Source organism: Cololabis saira, chromosome 22 (genome assembly GCF_033807715.1).
Source record: "Cololabis saira isolate AMF1-May2022 chromosome 22, fColSai1.1, whole genome shotgun sequence".
NCBI lineage: Eukaryota > Metazoa > Chordata > Actinopteri > Beloniformes > Belonidae > Cololabis > Cololabis saira.
The window spans coordinates 18579386-18595137 of record NC_084608.1 but is presented as its reverse complement, the minus strand read 5'-3'; the positions used below and the strand labels follow the sequence as shown (position 1 = coordinate 18595137).

The window sequence follows — 15752 nt, the reverse complement described above, 5'->3', positions numbered from 1 at the left end:
AACAGGATCTTGCAAGGCAGTATAGCATAACGTCTTGAGCTAGTTTTGAGAGTAAAACAGATAGATTGGGAGTCTGCTAATAAAAATGTAGTGGTCGAATCATGTATTCGAAGATACCGATACCCCAGTTTGTGGCAGAATGGATGTGTATTGTCATTACTGTTTTTGAAATTATAACAATATTGGAGTAAATAAGTAATTCAATAAATTAAAAAAATTAAAAACTGGGGTTTCTTAATATTTACCCCCATCATGTCATTTCACATCTTGCTTTATATGATGAACGCCGGAGGTCTGTAGTGCAAAGGTGTATCAATGGTTTTAAAAAAAGGCACAGTCCATGTCATGAGGGGGTGTAGCTGAGACAAGTGTCTGACTCCACCCCCTAAAACCGACTGTTATTGAGATATCTGAAAAGACGCATTCAACACGAGGGCTTTAGTCCTGCATTCCTGTGATTTGTTGACCAAATGATGTCACAGAGGTTTCAATAATACCTCCGGACATTATGTCCTCAGAAAAAAGTCTTCGGTGTTACGGTAAGAGGTTACACAGGTCCGAGCTTGAGTCATTTTCCCCTTTGGCTCGGATACCACCGGAAACACAGAGGGCAGACTTTATCCCCGTTTTTATTTCCTGCTACTGTAGGGAGGTTTCTGCTTGGCAGTGCAGTTTAAAACTTGGCTGTGATAAAAAGGATGCTGCGAGTGTGAATTTTCTAATTTACAGTAAACCACAGGCATCGCGTAGAGTCCAAAATAGCTTAATGAATTGCAGTTTCAGCACAGTCGAACGTTAGATCTGATAAATCCTCCTTTGTGATGAATATCCAGTAATGTGCAAACTGATTAGAAAAAATCCTTCTCGATGTACAAACTAGAGTTTATGGACTACCAATTGCATAACGACAATATAACTATGCAGACAACAAGCCAAATTAACCAAGACTTCTACGGGTACGTAATCCATTTGTTGACCCAGTCAATTCATTCAGAAATGGACAAGTGGACAAAGCCACAAATAAATCAGGTGACAATAAATAGGCCCCTATTCCGTCCTTTTATCAGTTGTCTATTTTGAGAGTAAGCAATACAAAGGGAAACCTTGAAAGCCTCACGATCATATGAATGGGAGGGAGTCCAAAATCTCATTTGCCAGCAAAGAAAAATCACCTTTGCGTCAAGAGCCACATGCGGCTAAAATGATGAAGCGCAGCAAGTAGAGAGAGGAGGTTACTGTGATGGAGCGAGATAGAGAAGAAAAATGAAAGATAATAATACATACACTGGGTGTAGGAATGGCCTCGACCTGGTCACATTGAAGAAAATAAACAAGGACAAAGAAGAGGAGACGATGTAGGGGGAAGAAAAAGAAAAAGAAAAACAGTGAAAAGGATGAAATCAATATTCTAATCAACAAATGCACAAGGAAGGAGGCAGTGATAGGGGAGGAGGGAGGGGGCACACGGTACATACGGTGGGAGAAAGAGAGAATAACTCGCTCGAAAACAAACAGAGCTGCCATAGTAACAAATACAACTGGCCAGAAATCTAGCAGCAGTACACTAGTGGGAGGGACCGCAGGCACGGCCCCAGTTTAAAAATGAGCTTCTCACTATAACAAGCCTTTTTATGGCTCAGTTCACTAGGTTCACTCTAAATTAATGGGAACGTATTTGTTAAGGAAAGGTCCGGAGCAGGTCAGCGCTGACCACATGTATCGCGTCTGTAAAGGGCCACACATTCCTTCCCTGAATGCGAGACATTTACAGGTAAACAGGAGTGGAAATGTGATACGATTCTGCTCCATTTTTAGCCATGTGTACTCGCCTTAGTAGCAGAACACTATGTTTGTAGAGGCGCTCCGTGGTTTGGCGCCTTTTCTGCAGCCAGAACGTTCTCTTCACACATCCTCACTACACTGGTCAGAGTGTGTACGAAGAAAGGGGGAGGCGTGGGTGCCAGGCAATCCATCATACCGTACACACACACAAGGTCGACTTTATGGAGATTAGAAAGGCAGCACTTTGAGTCGCATGTCTGTGTCCGTGCATGTGTTGTCATGGTAAGACTTGTGCACTCTTGCGCCCCGGAACGAGGGAGCGGGCGCATGTCTTTAGCGCTTCACAGCGTCCTCAGTGCTCTGTGTGTTATTTTGTGTGTGGTTGTGTGCGTAGGCAGATATCGAAGAATGCAAAATGGGAAGCCAGCCCGTATTTTCGAGCAGTGGATGGTAAACAACCTCTGGGTTCAACGGGTTTGAAGCAGCTGGAAAAATTTGTGGAGGGGAGCTCGGAGAGGCAACACAGCACAACGCCTCAGCCTCAACCCTCTGCAGGAAAAGGCAAACCCTAACAAGCTCTCTGTAATAAAACCAAACAAATGTTCCTCGTTATGGGACCTCTCCAGTCAAACTGGGAATCCTGTCATAAAATAGGAACTCATTCCCACAAGGTTTGTTCGATTCCCCTGAATGCACATGGTATGTAATCTGGACCCTGGTCAACTACAAGAGAGAAAAATGAGCTTTACCTTGGGAGGACTGCCATTCTCTTCTGGCGGAGGGGGCAGAGACAGTGCCTTGTTGTTGGTGGGTGGTGGCTCCACGTGGTAGTCATTGTAGTTGCGGAAGCAGCAAAAGAAGGGGCTGAAAATACTCCGACTCCGGTGCTTCTTTAGACTGCTGTTGGACTGGGAGACTGGAAGAAGGAAGCACAAATACAAAGAAGAAGCACAGTTACAAAGGCTCTCCTTTAGTACATTTGTCAGCCAGCACCAGCGTTAAGGTTATACACCGTATGTAAGGACCTAACTAAGGCACACACTTGAGGAATATCACTTTACAAGGCTGGTGTGGACAGTGAGATAAGCAGTTCAATACCACTCTCATATTTGTATGAGGAGTAGAAAGCTACAGCAACAGCCCAAAAAGCAATTTTAAGCCTGTATTATTCAAAGATGCATGTATGCTCCAACACCGTCTTTCTATACATCTCACAAGAAATACAAAATCAGACTGTTTAGATCTGTATAAACAATCATCTCAGGGTGAAGTCACCATGGGAACAGCAATAATCAATTTTGTCCACGTGCCTCTGTGTCCACAAGTGTCCAGGGGAACGGTGGGTCTGCTGCCATGGCAACATTACCGGAGAACACGGACAGTCACAGCAAAAAGGAGCTCCCATCTGATGATTTTTTAGTATCTTCTGATTATTTTATCACCGTAAAACATTGTGTAAACATTATAAAGGCTTGGATTTAATTCTGGGGGAAAAAAAAGTTATTGTACGGTGGAATTGCGAGTCTTATTCCTGTGTATTTTTTATTTGATGTAATCATTTGTGATGTCACTAGTCCCCGAACTGCTCAAGTAAATTTAGTGCACGAAAAAGTACAGGGAATTACTATATAAAGTGGCATGAAATGTAATTTATCAAGAAAAGTAAAAATAGCTGAGATGATTTTATTTTGGTTGTTTATTCCATTTCTAACAAATAACCTTTTCAGGAGCATATTTTTTCTCTACATGCTTAAGAGCTAAAATATTAGTAAAGTAGCTCCTGTATGAGAAAGAGGCTGTAAATGTGGCTAAGATGGAAAAAGAGGGAGACAAGGTTGGAGTATAATATGTATTTGAAAAAGATGCTGTAAAATGAGAATATTGTGGTGAACATACAGTTTGTTTTACATTTTGTTCAGAAGATATGTGAAATATTTTCTGGTACGTGACTTTAATGAAACCACAGCTGTTTGTTTGGCAATGGCGGTTAATCAGTGATGGAGCGTTGCAGAGCTTTGCAACTGATCAGTTCAGCCTGCTCAGTGTGATCTGCTCAGCGTGTTGTTTCAGAAAACAATGTACACATGTTGGGCCCCAGTTACATCATTCCTTGAACTGCATTGTATAACTTCTTGCTAGTAAAAATTTGTAAAAAAAAAAAAAACAACAACATAGAAACTTCAAGATCTCCACATCTGTTTATGGCTTTGAAATGTCCACAGGCTGACATAAGCTAGGGAGGATTTTCTTTCCCTGGAGCTGCCATCACACAGCATCCTTGTTTGCTGCCATTTGGTTAACGCGTCCATAGATCCGTGTGTCACACGCAGTGCAGCTAGCCATGCATGCTGCGGCTGTTTACAGCCTGCTCCGACTGCCTTCAGACTGATGCCAGGAACTATCTTTGAGTTACTCCAACTGGATCTGACAGGCTCTGGGCAGTTCATGTTCTTTGTTCTTTCTCTGTTTGTGGCTCTTTTTCTATTCTTATCGGGAGAGGCAGACAATCAGCCTATGAACGCCGCTAAATAGTTGGAGAAGGAAGACTGTGACAACATGTTGTGATCCCTGTAAAGTGGTTAAATCAAATGTATTACCGTTGTTGAAAAGGCCACTTTCTGCTGCTAAAAGTAACAAGGTAGGGAGAGCAACAATTTTATGGAGGTAAATTTCTCTTTCATGTTAAAAAAAACAAAACACATGATTTAAAGCAACTTTATGTAGTACTATCACTTCTGACCACAAGGGGTAATATAGGTCTGATGTATTGATAAAACAATCACTGACAATACTGTATTAATGAATGGGGATGGCCTGGTATGGTTTGTAATACTACCTTGTCCTAGGTGCACTTTGTTGTGTCTCACACCAGAGAATGACAGATCAATCTTCTTGTGATAGGCTTTATTCAATTTCTCGGTGTAACACTTTATGAACGGAGATCATTTATTCATGCAGTGTTTCAGCAAATGAATCCTGATAAATAGTAAAAAGTGTTTAACCCTTTAAGACAGAGATGTCTGCATGCTTCACGTTTATCCTGAAACAACAGTTATTCTGTTACGTAATTCTTATTCCGAGCTTTCAATTTATTATGTTACAATAATGGCAGAGTGAGTCATTTAAAATAAATGTGGAAGATTTTACCTTTCAGTTTTATATAAGCTTATGTCTTTTTTAGTTTCTTCAAAAGCTGAAAAACATAGCTTTAGATCACAGTTTCAAGTTTTCCGAACAAATATATGTAGTTTTGACCGTTTTTGTATTACGAAAACAAAAACAGAAGGCAACAAACAAACAATTCTGGATCTGAATAACTGCTGACATCACGGCTGCTTGGGCTTGGTTGACGAGTCAAATGCTGCACACTTAGATTGAATAAACACTGAAGAGATTCAGCCTAATGCTTTTGCCGCTAAATCAGACCGAGAAAGTCTAATGAGGATCAAAAATGGGAACTATCTACTTCATAACAAATCCTAGTGTTAACATGGAAGAGGTTGTGCTCTCAGAACCTGTTAACGCTGACAGACACACTCTCTCTCCCTGTATTTGCTCCATCCTAAAGGTTTCTGGTTTGTTTTTCTGCCAGTGATGTTTGAATTTATGTACAGTTTCCCTGGTACACAGAAAACCTGGTGCACAGTTACAACTATAATGGTCAATGGACATCCTAAGGAACTTAAACATAAAGAAATACTTTTTTGTTAAGTTAAAAATACAACCCCCTTTCGACCACAGATCTAATTTTTTTTCTTTTTGTTGTGAAATTCCATGGATCAAGTTTAAGCCATTGATCACAACATCCCCAAAAAATTAAATAATTTGGACCAAAATTCCATTTATTAATAACGTATTATAGTTGTGTACGATGCAGAGATATCCAGATTGTACTGAACTGATTGTACTATTAACGCTGGATGATGAATGCGTGTTTAACGCTCGTTGGCAATGTTAACACAAGGCGTGTTATTTGTCACCTCGTGCCTGAAGGCGAGTTGAGGAGAGGGAAGACGAGTCGGAGGCCCTATGTGTGTAACATAGTGTCACCTGTGTGGACGTGAAGAATGACGTATTATCCCTACATCAGCAAGATTTATATGCTGTCAGACAGGTGTAGTTTTCAAAACGAGGATGGATGAACATGGGGATGAGCGTTTTTTTGGCCATTTGTCATCTTTGTGTCCAGTTGTTCAAACAATAGACCATCCCTCGTGGTTCTGGACATACGCCAGTTTATGGCGTCCTCGTCTCTGAGGCTGAGTAGCGGATCTTCTTGCCCTACCTGTAACGTCCTGCGACTGTCGTTACACTCATCAGCTGTTTCTTTATTTTATAAAATAATAATAGTAAATTAAAGAAATAAAAAAAAATGGTTAATTTTACCCAGGTTACGTGACCAACAAATCCCTCCCACGACCCGCCATCCCGTGTTAGTTCTGTTTACATTAGACCCGACCCGCGGTTAACTGAACCCTCGGAGCCGAGTTATTCGCGGGGCAGCTAGAGATCCATGTGTTAATAGTGGGGTATTCGCCAATGTAAAAGGGGCTATAGATAAGTGTTCCAAGAGCCACTATTCAAAACAACGAAGATGGCCGCAGAACTGCTAATAACACCATCCTTCAACAAGTTGTTTTTCTCCAAAACCAACATTTATGCACTGTTGGCTGGCTAGAGTTTATAAGGAGCCGTCAGCTCCTCCGTCCACAGAATTTGACTGCCGCTTCCCAACAGCAGGCGAAATAATTTCATAGAAATAGTTATGAAAACCATTTGCGAAAGTCCCTGGCAAAGCTGAAAGAAAATCAACTCCTTGCATATGATGACCGGTTGAAAAGTCTGTTGGCAAGATATCTCCGTGTCGCTCCCTATCATCATCCATGCAGTGGGGTTTTTTTTGAGAGCGCAAAATCTTGCCCTGGTCATGACGAAAACATTTATACGATCTATACCTGCCCCATCTTGATCAGGGTTGTGATTTTGGATCGTGGCAGGAGGCCGGAGGAAATCCGTGCAGATAGAACTCCTCACGGTAAGAGCCCAGCCTGGATTTGAGTCGTCCTGTCGTGAGTTGACAGCCCTCATCACACTCTACTCGACAAACAAACCTCTACAACTGCTAGTGGCTTAATAAAATAGTAAGACACTTGTTATCTTTAACTTAAAGGGGACCTATTATGGCACCTATTTAAAACTGGACTAGAATGCCTTAAAAACAAGCTTTTGATTGTTTTTGCTAAATAAATAGGAAATGAAGTCTCTGAGCCATGTCTTTATCTTCCCATTCTCTAACCTCATTATCTATGTGGGATTCTGAGTGGGCGGGGCTATGATAATGAGGCTCTGTGCTGATTGGCTGCCTGAATGATGCAATACACCGCTACGAAAAGATGGTGGAAGCTCCGGCCGGCGGAGTTAGTTGTGGGCGTGGTTTACGCATCGGAGGCCAACCTATGTTAATTGCATTTTGGTTACGTAACGAAGGGAGCAGAATCTGAACGGCTCGTAGATCCACATCACACTGGATGGCTCATCCGGGCGGCTGTACAGACACTGCAGAATTTGGTTGCTTTCCTCCTTCTCTGAGTTGGCAGGCTGAGGGGAGACCACTTTATATATGTTAAAGCAAGAAAAAACGTGTTTTTCATAATAGGTCCCCTTTAAAATGTATTAAGAAGTTCAGAAAAAATGACTGTAGCTCTTAAAAAACACGGTTTACGCTGGACGACCAGGTCACTCTCACGATTTCCTGACATTTTTTTTCAATACACTGGAGTGGAAAAACATTTTTGTATAAGATGCAATCTGTTCATACTGTATATGAGCACTAAAAATGGCTAAAAACGGACGGTCTCCTTTAAACTGTAAACCTTCCTTTACAAAACCCTGCATGAGCCCCCAATCCCCTTAAACTTGGCCTCAGACATCTTGATGTCATTCTTCGCTCCTCCATTTTGAGACCCCCCCCCCCCTAAATCTGCTGCCCCAGTCAACCGCCCCGACAAAGCAGGTGGGAGTTTGAGAGAGGGAGAGAAAGGCGAAGGATGTGGAGGGGGGGAGAGAAGAAGGGCGTAGAATGGGTGGGGAGAGTCACTGTGGTGAGACAGCCTATACTTGGGTCTGGTTCTTACTCCACCCCCTCCTGCACCACCACCCTACACAAACAGAGCTTTCCTTTCTCCCTTTAGACACAAACAACATAGCTGAGCGTTGACTGCTGTCGAAGACTGAGCAGACATGCACTCAAACACGCGCACAGATGCTCTGTACACTCTGAACACTGTTCACATGTTGAGGCAAAGAGGCGTGTGTGTGTGTGTGTTGATTAAAAAAAACTGCACATTTAACACACTAAAGGACATGGAAGATTTATTTTTTCCTTTCAATGTCCTTGATCAGGAATGTGTCCGAAGTCAGCTCGCCCTGCATAGTAATGCAGCTTTTCTCAGGCCCGGGAGTAGCAGCGGGAGGTTAAAGTGCAGCTTTTGCCATTAAAGCAGGGGGCGTGTGGGTCTGCACATAACACTATATGAATGACTTAATTCACAAAAGCAATCAGACTGAAGGGATTAGCATGTCGTCTGTGGGTCTGTTGATAACAGTAACACAAAGGGCGGTGCAATAAAGTGGCTTTAAACACCAGAAAATTATCTGTGCAGGTGCGCATTATTTCACCACTAAATATGTTTCATTTCATTCAGTATCCGTGTTTGATGGATGTTGGGTAATGCAGCAGAATGCTGGCTCGTCAATCAAAATCAACCAGGCCCCGAGCTCTCTGTCACATGTTCAGGCACAACCGCTAACAAGGCCGGAAGAGGGAAAAAAACGCAGGAAATTCTTAGCATTCCTGACAGGAAGAGATAATCACCCTGTGACCCACAACGTGGAAAACTGCCAGGCTCTGAGACGGAATATGATCCGCGGCTTAGCCCCAGACCGTGGAGATGGTTGTCCTGCGCTATAGATTTATAAAGACACAAAAACATGTGCTCTGATGAAATACAACACATTTAAAATGTCAGGCTTGGATTCACCTTTGACCCAAATGAATCCTCCAGAAAAAACGTCATCTGTGATCTTGTTGTTCTCTTTCTGGAGCAATCCAAGAAGATTGTGGGGTGTTTTTGATCAGTTAATCATTATCATTATACTGAAAATAACTACAAACTTTCTACCCGACAGGAAAGCAGTACTTGCATTTGATACCTTAATTTATTTAACTTCTGTTACTCAGCTCAGCTCGGTAAAAGGATCCTTTAAACAACTAAAATGACTTTTCATGCCTGCATGTGAGCACACCACAGACCCTTATATAACATGCTTACATAATGACATCATCACATAGCCATGCACGCCCCTATACAGTATGTGATAGTGATTGATTAATAGTCCGGGGCCTTTGTGTTGGTAATTTAGGGTATAGCCTTTTATCGTTGTTTGCATGAAAAAGGGATCAATAGATCAATTTTGTTGCATATATAAATTAACTTTTGGAAATATTTCCAGCATCAACAACTTCAGTATGCTATACCTCTCATGTGTCCTCTCATTATATCATCATCTTAGAAACCACATAGTAGAAATAATGTGTTTTTTAGACTTTTTCCCTTTTTTTCCTGAAGGTACATTGCCATCACTTCCCGTAACCATTAAAAAAAATGCTTTCATTGTGTTTTTGTTGGACGAAGATTTGAATGTGGGAATGTTTCTCAGAGTCTCTCAATGTACTTTTGGCTTAAACCAAGTTGAAAACAAGTCTGGATTGAATGAGTTCTGTGTAAACAGATATCTGCATATGAACTTGGAGAATGAGTAAGGAAGGGACACGATTTGTGGTGCAGAAGGTTGTGTAGTTCCCCTCCATTGTCTGTTGCCCAAATGGTATTTACTGGTGAATTATTGAGTTTGACTGAACTTTGGCTGCAGGCCGGCAGACATCAAAAAGAACAAACTACAAAAAGTGACCATATGATTTTCCATGTTTTGTGTAGAAGTGTGCAGAGGCTCAAGAAATTAGTTGAAAGCACGTTGCAGTATTCTCATGCATAAAATAAACGTCTAACTGGATTTTTTCTACCTTCAGCTCTCTGTGATGTCACACAGGGCTGGATATCCTTGCATGGCAGTGTGCCTCCACAAACAAGAGCTTCACGAGTCATTTTAAAAGCAAAAATGCTAAATATGACGGCAAAAGCATTGAATGTTTGTAAAATGTAAGTGTCGATAGCCAAGATGTGTTTGAATTGTAGTGCAAATGTTGTTGGTGCAGCAACCAAGGTTGTATCATTCTTTTATCTTCTGTCTTGTGCCAGCAAGAAAAAAAATCAATTAACTTCAAAGAATCTCACACAAAAAAGGGATCAGTATTACTGACGAGATGGCTTAAACTGTTAGCAACACTGGAGTCAAAAATAGATTGACAACAGGGAGACATCCAGCTGTCTTTGTCTTTCTGCTTTGTCCCACTTTCATTTGCCGTACTGTTCAAGTTTAAATTCTTAATCTGATTCTGAATCAAACATGCATGGAAGGTGTTTAAATCAATCCATCCATCCATTATCTATACCCGCTTTATACTTTGCAGGATCACGGGGATCTGCTGGAGCCTATCCCAGCTAATTTCAGGCAAGAGGCAGGGGTTCACCCTGGACAGTGGGGTGTTTAAATCGTTTACACGAAATGCTGAAATCGTCATGTTGATAACCTGTCAAACTGGCGACTGGCGTCTGACTGGCGAAAGGAGCTACACTCGTTCACGAGCCGTTAACTTCGCCCCTTGGTGAGCCTCCATGAATTTGACCAATCAGAGAACACTTTAGCAGCCTCTGCTGGCTCTTAGGAAGAGCCTTTCCTTGTCCTTGTTCTGAAATAATTACAGGCTTTCAGACATGCAGGGGGGCATAGCTAAGCACAAAGCAAAGTACAAGAGATTGAAAGTAGATGACTGATTATAATATGGCCACTTTAAATGAAAATCTTGTCAAACGTTTACGGGAACAAAGAACAAGAAGTTAACCTTTAATCTGTTTATACTCTGAGTACATGGGAGCCCACAATTTTTTTTAACCCCAATGGATTGCCATGTTTGCAGTAAAAGTGTCCAAAAAAGCCATCAAACTCACAGAATCAATACATAAGCCAATTTAAATACCTAATTATTTTTTGTGATATGGCATTATCACTTAGGGGACAGATGTTGAACTGCACTCTAGTAGCACCTATTTGACCACCCGGGCAGGTAAGGTGCACAGTTCCTGGGGGGCATGGTGGTAAACGTGAGAACTGCCCATGTTAATGTGGATCTTTAATAATTTAGATGGAAAACAGGCTGGTTTTAAATGGGCCAGCCAGGTACTTTCCGCCCAGAGAGATTTTTGTGCAGTCTAGCTGGTTGATTTAAAAAAAAAAAAAAAAGCCTTGAGATGGTGGTAATCTGACATCAGTCGAACAGACAGCACCAACAAAAAAATGACATGCTAAAGAAGCCCTGCTCGTTCCCTCAGGCTCTGGGCATGGTTTCACAGAGTATTTGTCGCTTCTCGTCTCTGCGATTTTGAGAGTGGTCGGCTTGCATTTAAAGTGGAACCAGCTGTTTAGGGAGTATGCAGCAACATGTGAGATAAAGTACTTATTTGACAGTAGCTAAAATGAGGAACAGACCTATCACACACACATATATACCCAGCAGGGTTTTGATGCTCGCCTGAAGCTTGAGGTGACAATATTAAGTGGCAGAGTGAGCACCTGGAGAAGAGCCGGTTCCTGTCCCCGGCTATCACTAACAGAAACAGACAGCAGCAAGGGAACTCCTTTGAGGGGTTGTCAGCAGAATAATACTGAAGAAGAAAGACCGGCAGCAATACACCATCTCTGGGAACACTTTAAATACACAACACTACTCTTTTTTTTCTTTTTACCATACAGGCGTATAATTCATGAGCGCAGGCATTAATCAGCCTCTGAATATTTGAGGTTTTTATTTATGATGAATATGATTTCATCAGACACATCCCATTTGCATGAAACCAAGAGTGAACATTTCTTTATACTAATGCAATTTTATACGAATATACTGATTAGTATATACACAAATCTAACAATTTATAAACATAATCTAAATTATTAGAGGTGCCAGACGTCACACATCACATGTGATTTTCCTGTTTTCTGCTCCATCCTTACTTTCTTGAGTATGTTACCTTATGTCACACTGGGCACCGAAGCGCCACTGTCTGGCTGACGCATGACCAAGTGCCAAGGGCGCACATGCGTGGCACGGTACGTTGATGTGTGCGAGATCAGCCGAGAAGCATGCTACAGGAATAAATGCGATGGAGGAGGAGTTTATGTACGTGCCACACTGCTGAGGTTTCCAGCACAGCGTCTAGTTTAACAGCTTATATGAACTGATGCATTACTGCAGGCGGCCCCTTGCGGCCCCGGGAGGGAGAGAGTGAGCAAAAATAATAAAAAACCTATCTACTGTATATCTGGTCATTTTTTTCTTTGGGTCACAGAGGTCTGTTGTAGCCTGCCCGAGCTCTATTTGGTGAAAAGGCATGTAGGGGTGCAACTGGCACAGGTCACCAGTCCATGACAGGGCCACATACGGACAAACGAGCTAACACACCCACTCCAGTGGGCAATTAAGAACCACCAGTTAACCTGACACACAGGTTTTGGACTGTGGGAGGAAGCCAGAGTACCACACTAGCATGGGAAGAACATGACGCAACAATTCTAACCACCAAGCTGCCCATAAATTAATTAAAAATTTAAAAAAATAAACCAAGTTCAGCTCCAGTTTCGGTGTATTCATGAGGTAGAGATGTCATAGTCCTCCATCAGTGTGCCCAATGTGTTTATGCTGAACTTGTTCTAAATGAATACGACCTAATGATGGAACAATGCAGCCAGCAGCAGAAAACACTTGCATAACTTGAACAAAAATGTTTATATTCAAAATGTACTGCATATATCAATCTGATTAGCATATCTCTACATGACTATGTTCCTCACCAGACACTTTTACTCATGGAGGCTTTAAGTTTTAATTTCCCTTCATCTCACAATGTAAATCAGGAAACTGTTCAGTTCAGTGATTCATTGTATTGATTCAGTATCTTTAAGGACAACAATAAACACAAACTAAGCTATAAATACTTTTCTAATTAACTAATTAAAAATGATAAAGGTCTCTTTAGAATTTTATACAAAAAAAATACTTTGCTCATGTTTTACACAATAAAATTCCTGCAAGAAAGGTGATGACAATTAAAGCAGATCTGTTTCTGATACAATATTCAGTCCAAAGGGCATCTGCTTCACTATGACACTTTCTACAGTCACATATATAGAAAATACAGCTGGGCCGGTTGGATCAAATGAGCCGAGACTGACAGTTGCTGGTGTCACTCAGCGTGCTTTCTGTGCTGAGGTCTAGGAGGTCCTATGTGTGAGGCCATCGAGGCAATAATAGCACAGTATGACTAAATGAACTCCTATTAAGCCTCCTAACTTCCCCACACAGACAGCTGAGGCTGGAAATGACAGTCTGTGGAGGTACCCTCAGTTCAGACGCTTTCCAATCACACTGACTGACCGTCAGTCGCCCTTCTGGCTTTATCTCCTGTCTTATCTGGACAGATTTATATACATGTATGGCCTTATGTATGTGACACTAGTCAATAATGCATTTGAGTATTATGACTTGCAGTCAAATGAACATATAACCTTTATATAATAACCTTTTCAGTGTCACTAAAACTCCGGACCGGACACACACATGTGGGTGGGCCTGCCCCTGCTTTCCTGCCCCAGCAGTGTGGGAACTGTGCTGTGGAGGAGCCACTGTGCTTGCAGCCCCCGGAGGACGAGTCTGATTGTCTCTCCAACATTCTGCAAGATGAAGAAGGCGAGAAAAGCCAGGGAACAAACCCACTGAGAGCTCAGGGAGAAATAATGAGGGAGATCTGACTCTTCTACAAGCGTTGCGCAACCGGCAGCATTGTGGATTGTGTTGTTTGAGGCGGCTGCAGTTTATTATTTATATGTCTTTTTATTTTCTCATCTACAACTGTGCGCTGAAAGCCAACAGCTTTGGTGACTAATGGGAAATCCTTCTCGACTGGTAGATGGCTTCGAAACAAACCGTAGAATAATTAATGTCAGGGTACACGAACGCCTGTCTTTAGGCTTCACTCTGAAAGACTGATCCAGTGAGTGAGGGAAATTCAAATCTCCATTTAGTTTTTAATTTTTCAGGAACCTGGGACACTCAGGCAATCAGTTACACAGGAGAGGTATCGACATGTAGCGGTTAGAAGTGATGTCTCAAAGTAAGAAGGCTCCTAGCTCATCCTGGTCCTTGATAGATGGTCAAAATTAGAGTTTCCTTGCGGTCTCTAACATGAATCACGCCCAAGAACGCTGGGTATTAGTTGCTGCACAACAAAATCTTTTGGCCAGGTTACAGATTGGGTCTTGCTTAGTTAGTTTTATAGTTGTCTGAAGGCATTTCCATGCACAGACTTCTCATGGGCGGCAGGAGGATTAATGAAGATTAAAACTCACTTGGTTTTAAGAAAATCTTTTATTTCTAATTCTCTTATACATCCTACAGAACATCTTCATCCAGGATGGACTGTTTTCCTTGCAAAGACTCACTTGTGTTAGTTTGGTTGTGGCTCATCACATGTCCTGTTCCTGTAGCTGGAAGCTGGAAGCTGACTCTCTAAGGTACCGTCTTCTCCAAAGGATAAACTATGATTTGAGTATTTTTCACAGTAAACGAGCTGAGAGCCCATTCCAACCAGAACCCGCTGCAGGTGGGGAACCTCTTTATGGGGTTGCGATTCCAAGATCATCGAGGCCTCAGAAAAAGAAAAGGATGCAATTAAGTCTGTCCAAGATGAGACAGCCAACTACCAAAAGTCTGCAGGATAGCGACCGTAATAAAAATTAGCTGAAGATTAAAGTCGGACCAGCAAGCAGATATAACTTGTGCCACGTTCTTAATATTCTCAGAGCTCCATGTCTGTGTTTAAAAGAAGTTTGCTTCCTTTTCCTTCTTCTGGCTGTTGCACTTTTGAATAACTGCTTTATTCGACAGAGACTTTGTTTCTGTGTGGCTACCAAAAACATTTATTTGATCTTAAAACTAATTTCTAGTTTTCACAAACTCTATCATGATATGATTTTGATTTGATCCGGTTCAGCAAGCCGGCAACCTACACGAGATTGATAATATCGCATGTTGACTCGACACGATGACTTCCATTTAGGGGTGGGCAAAAATATCGATATGGCAATATATCGCAATACTTTTCCAGCCGATTCAATATCGATATTAAAAATTTGAATATCGATTTTTTTTTTTTTTTTTTTTTTTTTTTTTATCCCCGATTTTTTCCCATTATATCACCGAGTGCTCCTACCTAAGTGACAGTCCTTGGCATTGCCACTCTCTACCAACCCTGGGAGGGCCCTGCACTGAGCTCAGGTTTTATTTCACGTTTTATTTAATTTTATAATTTATTTTTTATATAACACAATTGCCTGTCCTTAAAAAATGAAAAAATAATGGACAGAGGTTTATTTATTTATGGATTTATATCTATACTGACTGATCACTGTGCCTGTCCTTGGTTTTAGTACCCATCTTTCTTGTGTTTATTATCATTTCCCACATAATTAAAGCAACCTCATACTAAATTTAATGTTAATTTCATATGATGTAAATAATATGAAAAACATATACAAATATGTTGTAACTTTAGCTTGTATAGTTATAATAAAACATTGTTTTGACTCAGTTTGTCCCATGAATTGTCACTATAATCTGATGAACGTGCAACTCGGATTTTAAGATCCATCACTATCATCTGATGTACATATATACAACTTGGATTTTAAGATGTGTAATGCATTTTTAAAATTTTCGGTGAACTATGTAGAATATAATA

General features: G+C 41.3%; 1 protein-coding gene across 4 annotated transcripts in view; it reads right to left on the bottom strand.

Annotated features, from left to right (window-relative positions):
* ctdspla (CTD (carboxy-terminal domain, RNA polymerase II, polypeptide A) small phosphatase-like a) overlaps window positions 1–15752 on the bottom strand; it is a 44054-nt gene that overhangs the window by 19255 nt on the left and 9047 nt on the right. For 2 of the 4 annotated variants that reach the window (XM_061713202.1, XM_061713204.1), the window contains exons 2-3: window positions 2532–2698; window positions 1285–1308 (exon numbers count right to left, since the gene is read on the bottom strand). In XM_061713202.1, the coding sequence (XP_061569186.1) occupies window positions 1285–1308; window positions 2532–2698 (191 nt within the window). The remainder of the gene's footprint in view (window positions 1–1284; window positions 1309–2531; window positions 2699–15752) is intronic. The other 2 variants (XM_061713203.1, XM_061713205.1) reach the window with 1 other exon arrangement.